This window comes from Astatotilapia calliptera, chromosome 4 (assembly GCF_964374335.1).
Source record: "Astatotilapia calliptera chromosome 4, fAstCal68.1, whole genome shotgun sequence".
NCBI classification, from domain to species: Eukaryota; Metazoa; Chordata; class Actinopteri; order Cichliformes; family Cichlidae; genus Astatotilapia; species Astatotilapia calliptera.
The window spans coordinates 20,750,293-20,758,725 of record NC_137425.1 but is presented as its reverse complement, the minus strand read 5'-3'; the positions used below and the strand labels follow the sequence as shown (position 1 = coordinate 20,758,725).

The following is an 8,433-nucleotide window of genomic DNA, read 5'->3' as shown; positions in this document are numbered from 1 at the left end:
GCAAAAACACTTTTTAGCGCTGACGCATGGCTGTAGCTACATTTCGGCTGGGCTGTGCCTTCTTCAGGGTGTGCACATGCGTCGCTGGCCAAATTAAAATGAAGAAACTCTTCTCTGCCCCTCCTTTTATAGTGTGCTGTGTCTCCTCCCACTCTTGGGATTTCTGTTTTATTGGGGTTTTTTTTGTTCAGTATCTTTAATGTTTGTCCTGTGTTAGCTTAGGCTTTTTTTGTTTTTATTATTTTTCTGGCACCTCCTTCTGTAATGTCTTTTCCATTATCCATCCTTATTTTTCTATTGTTATGGCACCCCCTTCTTATTTGTCCTTTCCGTTAATTTTTTCGTGATTTTGTTCCTTTCCTGTGATTATCCTATTCATCCTGCTCTGTCCTTGTTATGAGATCCTCCGTGACCTTTTGTGCTATGTTGCGTTTTATTGTGTTGTCAAGTGGAATTTGTGCACACTTTCCCGAGGTTTCTTCCCATCATCTGGCACCTGGGAGTTTTTCCTTGTCTTCCTAGAGAGCCAGCTTGGCCTGGGTCAGGAGCTCTATCACAGCAAAACAACAAAAAAAAGACTTTTATGAAAGAACGACTTGAATTTTGTGTTATTTAAAAACACGTATTTAATTATTATTCAGTGTTGTGTGTGATAGCAAACTGCCAGCCTTAAACCTGAAAAAAACTCACGATTTTATAGAACTAGACAATGCATTTCCTGAAGAAAATTTCAATGTAATGATTATTTATTAATACGTTTTGTATTCAGTATTTAGTTTTATAAAGTAAATGCTGACCACACAAGTTTCCTTCTGGATTAATAAAGTTTTAAAAAATATCTGTAAAGTGTTATGAAATATAAAAATGTTTTTGTTGAGAATATGTCCACACAAAATAATTAAATAGGGCATTTTCTGTTATTTAACAGAGGTTTTCTGTTTTATAATTACACTGCAGTTTGGACGACGAGCTTCTGGAACGTTTTTAGGCATTTGTTCACATTTTGCAATTTAAGCCCCAAGAAACATAAAGATTTTATTATTTTATTCCAGCAGCACTCCATTATCATGTACACTGTAAAATCTAACATTGTGTTTAATTAAAAAAATGTAAGGATATACTAAACTCAATTTTTATCAGTTTGTTTAAATAAGTTACCAGTAGTTTTTATTCAAAAAGCTGATCAACCCAGTTTATTTGAGTTGTCTTGAATTGGAAAAACTAAGTAAGCTAGAAATTTTGCTTCTCAGTGCAGGCTTTTAAAAGATATGGTTTGAAAATGCCATGTCACTGCTATCCTCCTCACTTTGCACAGATCAGTCTGCATGTTCATGGCACCCACATTTTTTTATTGCATTAGTTTGAGCAAACCTGGGTTCAGATGGAGCAGCTTGAGCTCAAGAGATAATTTCTGTGATTTTTTGCGTGATACTCTGGCTTGGAAGTAAACTGTTTTTGTACCTTCTTTCAGTTTAGAACCAGGTTTTGAACTTGCTAGCTAGCCAGCTTGTTAGCCTAGCATTAGCCTAGCGTTGCTGCTGCTTCTCAGCTCATGTTACGTAGAAAATTAACCCCAAGTGAAAAAGATAAGCGCAAAATCACAGACAGACAGTACGCAAAATGCCTATGTCCTGTTGTGTTTACGGATGCTCCAGTAGGTCGACCAGAGAAACTGATAAACGGTATTTTAGGGTACCAAAAATAGCCCAACGAAGAGGAGAAAAATGGAAAATTCTAACCGAAAAACGTAGGAAAAAATGGATTTTAAATTTACGTTTACAGTTGGGAGGAGCAGAGTCTGCCAATGCCCGTGTCTGCAGCGACCACTTCGTCAGAGGTAATGTTATGTTTGCAAACGAACTTATTAGCATTAGGTTGTCGTTACATTCTCGTTTACTTAGTGCTTTTAAGTTAGTAGTCTAATATTGACTTGATTGGGACTATAGGCTGCCCAAGTGCTTTGGATGACGACGAGTCGGAGGACTGGGCTCCGACGGTCAATCTCGGCTACGAACGAAAACCCAGATCGGAATCAGTTCTCAAACGAGAGAAAAGAATGAAGCTTAAGGCAGAACAGCATCGATGTGCAGAGGCGATTTTGGATATGCAACAGACGGCTGAGAGCCCGGATTTGAGCCTAGTGACAGTGGAGAACCCCGAACTGCAGCTTCCAGCTGAGAATCCACAACCAGAAGACTTCAGTGTGAATGAGACATTCACTTATCCAGGTAAGATATTGTGCTGAGATGTAAAACAAACAAGAATCATGTCAAAGAGAAAAAGATGCCATTATCTGTAATGATTATGGTCCAAGTTACATATTACATGTTTGTGATTTTTTTTAATCACAGAGTAAATCCATACCATTTTATTCAGAAAAAAAGAAAAAGTGGCACTTATTACCGTCAGGCACACACCACAGGTTTTTGTACACTGCTATGGTTCTTATATTGCCAGATTCCAGACAGTCTCCTTTCACAGATAAGTAAAGATATCCGTAATGTAAGGTTTCTGTGGTGAGAAACATATAAATATATTTTTTGTTTAGACGCAACATGTTTTTTTGTTGATTAAAAAAAATAATTACATTAAATTAACATAGTGAATTAAACACATTACACCAGATTCTAATAGCCCACTAAAAAAACTCCTACAGTGAAAATGAGTAAAAATTGAGGTTGCCTCTATTATGCTGATTATGCTCCCCCACTGTTATATTGCAGGCTGTGCGGATGCTGGATGCCAGACAGAGCTGACGATGGATGACATCGAGAAGATGGAGGATGTTTTGAGACAGAACACAGCAGAGCTGGTTGATCTTCGGAGCAAGGCTCTGGACACACAGTTCAGCCAGGAGGCTTTTGAAAAAAATGAAGACAAGACAAAGTTCTACACAGGGCTCCCCAACTTCTTAGTTTTAATTCAGATTTTTGAACTGTGCGAGCCCTATATCACCTCGGGACCTATGTCTTTGTTGTCCAAATTTGAACAATTCATACTAGTTTTGCTGAGGCTGAGACTAAATCTGCCCCTGAAAGATTTAGCTTTCAGGTTCAATATTTCTCTGTCCACTGCTTCTAGAGTTTGGCATAAAGTAATTGACATACTTCATAAAAGGTTAGAGTTCCTAATTGAGTGGCCAGAGCGACATGTTCTTCAAGCTACGATGCCACTGAGTTTCAGACAGGCATTTGGATGTAAAGTGGCTGTGATTGTTGATTGCTTTGAAGTCTTTATTGAGAGACCATCTAATCTTCTTGCACAAGCTCAAACTTGGTCCAACTACAAGCACCATCACACTGTAAAATTTTTGATTGGTGTTGCCCCCCAAGGCTACGTCACTTACATATCTTCTGCCTGGGGAGGGAGAGTTAGCGATAAGCAGATCACAATAGAGAGTGGCCTCCTAAATAACTTGTTACCTGGAGATATTGTCCTTGCAGATCGTGGGTTCAATATTGGCGATAATGTGGGGTTTTACTGTGCTTCACTACAGACACCGGCATTCACTAAAGGGAGAAAACAGCTGTCAGCCTATGAAGTGGCAGAGACAAGGAAAATAGCCAATTTGCGTATCCATGTTGAGCGAGTCATAGGTTTAGTCAGGAGGAAATATCAAATTCTGCAGAGCAGGGCTATGCCAATAGAGAACATGTCCACAAAGCCAGGTGAGACACATGCATTGATCGACAAGATTGGGGTAATTTGTTGTGCCTTATCAAATCTCTCCGAGTCTGTTGTCCCACTGGAGTAAGGGGGGTGGGTGGTAATCAATCAGTTAAAAAAAATTAAATGTCTTGTCACTGTCACGGCTCACAGAAGGGGGTGGAGAGGAAGAGTAGTGTCCAGTATCTGCTGCTTGGCTCTGGTGATAAGTAGAACAGGGTAGAGTAATAGTAGTACCTAAGTCCTGACTCCTGATTAGTCTGTAAATGTTTTCAAATGAAATATTTTTCTCCAACTGTCAAATTGTGCTGGCAGTTTGTACAGTATTATACTGTGAGATGGATTGCAATCTATTTTGTTTATTTGTTTAAAAGTCTAATCTTGTAAATAAACCACCAATGTATTATTATGCTGCCTCAATAGCATTTAATCATTGTGTAGTGTTACACAACACTTAAATGACACAATTAAATGTACAATAAAATTAAATGACAATTTGTGCTCTAATGCTACGTCAGAGCAAATACAATAGCCAGAACTCATGACTACCATCAGGTCATAACAATATTCAAAATGTCATTATGTTGTCGTCCTTTTATCACATTACACATGTATGTTTGTAACTTGCTGTCCCAGTATTTCTGGGAGTATACTGTTTCTAAAAAAACACTCAACTTTAGGAATCGCATCATCCCAAAACTCAAGGTCAGGCAAAATCCTTTCAACAAATATGTCATTGCGGTTCCACACAACAAAGTCACAGTACTCTGCATTTGCAATGTGAAGCTGTAAAAAAAGTTACGTTTTTACTGTAACACCACAAACATTTTTAACAAAATATCTTCATAACTTGAAATGCAAATAGAAATTTTTAATTTAAAAATGTATCCACAAGTTTTGCAAACAACAAAGTTACATGCAATCTTTTACCTAAAAATGCAGCAAAGGCTAAAACCGGTGTTTGTGAAACCACGTTAATGACACCGTGTACAACCATTGGAGATGTGAGCAGGACAGACAGATCAATTGATGGAAAAGTGTGGACTTTATACTAGTTTTTAAATTGTGTTGATAGGCCACGTAAAACCAGAGTTATGCTAAAAATATATGCAATGTTTGTTTTTCTTCCTGAATACTATCGCTGTTTATATTTACTGCAAAAAGAAACAGTAAAAACTGCGTTTTATAAGGAAAACGTTCAAAAGCCTGTGAGCAAAAATCAAACCATTGAAATGTGAGAGATTTGAGACATTTAGCGCAAAACTTGTGTAGTGTAGTCAATAGTTTTGTTGTGTGTGTCAGAACAATGAGGCGACTGTTGAATGTTACAGGTGTTACAGGAGTGATACATCTCCTGTTGTTCTCCTTTATCTCATAGTGGACAGAAATTCCTCAAGTCATGCACGGCTCAGCTGGCTGCAGTGTTCACGCACATCTTCAACCTTTCCCTCTCTCTGTCTGTAGTCCCAGCCTGCTTCAAAATGGCCACCATCGTCCCTGTACCCAAATCCTCCACCATCTCCTCATTGAACGACTGGCGACCTGTAGCCCTGACCCCCATCGTAAGCAAATGCTTCGAGAAGCTGGTCAGGGACTTCATCTGTTCTGCACTACCCGACTCACTGGACCCTCTACAGTTCGCATACCGCCACAACAGGTCCACTGATGATGCCATAGCCCTGACACTACATACTGCCCTGTCACACCTGGAGAAGAGAGACACGTATGTGAGAATGCAGTTTGTAGATTACAGCTCAGCATTCAATACCATCGTTCCCTCGAAGCTGGACAGGAAACTGCAGGATCTAGGACTGAGCAGCTCCCTCTGCAGCTGGATCCTTAGCTTCCTGTCTGACAGACGCCAAGTGGTCAGAATGGGCAGCATCACCTCATCCCCCATCACACTGAACACTGGTGCTCCACAGGGGTGTGTACTGAGCCTTCTCCTGTACTCACTCTACACCTACGACTGCACGGCCACTAACAACTCCAACATCATTGTGAAGTTTGCGGACGACACTACAGTGGTGGGTCTTATCACCAACAGTGATGAGACGGCTTACAGGGAGGAGGTCAGCGCCCTGACCCACTGGTGTCAAGACAACCATCTCACACTCAACGTCGCAAAGACAAAGGAGTTGATAGTGGACTTCTGGAGGTGCAGAGAAGTACACACCCCCATCACCATCAACAGCGCTGCTGTGGAGAGAGTGAGCAGCTTCCGGTTCCTTGGTGTACATCTGGCTGAGGATCTTACGTGGTCAGTACACACAAACAAAACAGTGAAGAAGGCGCAGCAGCGCCTCTTCTTTCTCAGGAGACTGAAAAGATTCGGCATGAGCCCCCGCATCCTCAGGACCTTCTATCACTGTGCCATTGAGAGCATCCTCACTGGATGCATCACCACCTGGTATGGCAACAGCACCGCCTACAACTGCAAAGCTCTCCAGCGAGTAGTGCGGTGCTCTGAACGGATAATTGGAGGTGAGCTTCCCTCCCTCCAAGACATCTACAGGAAGCAGTGCCTGAGGAAAGCGGGGAGGATCATCAAGGACTCCAGTCACCCCAGCCATAAACTGTTCAGACTGCTTCCATCAGGAAGGAGGTTCTGCAGCATCCGGTCCCGTACCAGCAGACTGAGAGACAGCTTCTTCCATCAGGCCATCAGACTGCTGAACACTTCATAGACACCTCAGCTTCACTACTGGAACTTTAACATTATGCACTCCATACTGTACAGTAACGCCACTGTTTTGCACATGTCTCAACTCTGTATATTTTTATATATTTTATTTATTGTTGACTCTATTTAATTTGTAAAATATGTGTACACACACACACACACACACACACACACACACACACACACACACACACACACACACACACACACACACACACACACACACACACGTAGAAAAATATTTAGTATACACATCCAGAAATGCATATACTATTATATATTGTACATATATTTATTAGTTTCAGATGTAGCCATTCTTGTATTTTGCTTGTTTACATTATTGTATTTTGCACAACTCTGTTGCTTGTGAAGCTCGCACACAAGAATTTCACTCACATGTGCTGTACCAATGTACCTGCACATGTGATGTGACAATAAAAGTGATTTGATTTGATTTTGATTTGAAATTATTTTTGGAGTGGCACAAATAATTTGTGTGGCATCAAATTTGATGCAGAACAGCTGATTGTTCTGTAAATAGTTTGAAATGTTTATTTAAAAAAACGCCTTGGCTGCATTTTAAGTAAACAGCTGCAAAAAACTTTGTTTGCATAGATCAGTTACTTTTTTGAAGACGTAATTATATAATTAATTGCCCAACATTGGTCATTATATACTGTATTTTGCAGACAGAGAGTTACAGGACTCTCTCCCAGACCACAGACTCATACTCATAATACAAGTCAGAGCTTTTTTTTTTTTTTTTTTTTTTTAAAAAAGAAAGTTGCGTTTTCAAAATTGGAGTTCAAGTTATTTTTACTTCCAATAGTGTTAACATACTACACAGGTCATGAACAAGATTTTTTTTTGAATTTTTGTTGTAAGTGGGCTAAAGGAGTTAATTAAAAAAAAGTCTAACATAAATTTAAATGTTGTAATTTGATTATTTTAATAAACCATGTAACTTGGATGGATTCAATGCTGACGTGACCACAGTGCACACGCCTGCTGTTGCTCACAGTGGTCCAAGGGACCGCTCAGAGAGTTTGTGTGTTCGCTCAGACACATGAAAAATTAGAGGGAACATTGGACCCAAGCTTCGCCCCCACAACAGGGTCCTCAACCGTCCTGGAAGAAAGTCTAGTGTGGTATTCTACTGATCAACTGAGCATGCCACCTTTCCCAGTTTGTGTCCATAAACCTCTTTGTGTGCTCCCCTGTTGATCTTCTCTCATTCCTACACTGCTCTTTTGATGGTCATGTGATCTGTACACCTAAATACAGCCCAGTTATTGTTGTTGTTCACACCTGACGCCTGGGCTCATAAGTTGTCCTCAATATCTTGCATTTCCATCCCCCGTTTCTGACTCCCTGCCATCTGTCTTCTCCTTGATATTCTTCTATAATGAAACCTGCAATCATTGCAATCACCAATGAGTCAGCTGAATGGCTAGCTTATCACTTTAACTGAAACACTGTTCAGTCTCAACTTTGCAGTTACTATTTTCATCATTTATGTTACAAGCATTTGTAAGTGCAATTTGTTTGGAGGCACAATCGTCTGATTTTTGTGTGTGACAACATTTCTGCATCTCAAGAACGGTTTAGTTTGGACTACTTGCACAATTTTGCGCTTTAAACTGACCTGCAGTTTGGTTTGGCTAAAAACTTCAGAGCAGACATTTGCCCAAATTTCTGGGCGCTTTCTTGGGTCAGCACAGCTTCTCAGTTTAATATATGAAGTGCCAGATCTTTTTGCATGTCCACTTAATTTCAGAATTTAAGAAACAATCCATGTGACTGAGGCCTGGTATCAGCTTGGCATCCTTTCATCTCTCTAGCCTTTTAGTTAATTATGCCTTACTAAAAACATGTAAAACAGAGAGCACAATCTGTGATTAGGTATTGAAACAGCTGTTTACTCCCCAGATGTTTGTGTCCTCAAAGAAATTCCATTTTGATTTATGTGAATGTATTGTGCAGGTACTTTCTCTGCTTCGCCCTCATTGCTTGCTTTATCTGAGAACATAATCTGCCTTCTTTTAGCTTGGGGTAGGCCTCACTTTATGTTTTAAATTAAAGCG

The 8,433-nt window shown here is 40.1% G+C and overlaps 1 protein-coding gene across 1 annotated transcript; it reads left to right on the top strand.

Annotated features, from left to right (window-relative positions):
* The first annotated feature begins 1,209 nt into the window (after positions 1–1,209).
* LOC145428298 (uncharacterized) lies at positions 1,210–4,080 on the top strand. Its single transcript, XM_080300387.1, has 3 exons — positions 1,210–1,837; positions 1,947–2,228; positions 2,724–4,080. Exons 1-3 carry the CDS (start codon positions 1,621–1,623, stop codon positions 3,752–3,754), a joined length of 1,530 nt encoding a protein of 509 aa, XP_080156513.1. The 5' UTR covers positions 1,210–1,620; the 3' UTR covers positions 3,755–4,080.
* Positions 4,081–8,433: the final 4,353 nt, after the last annotated feature.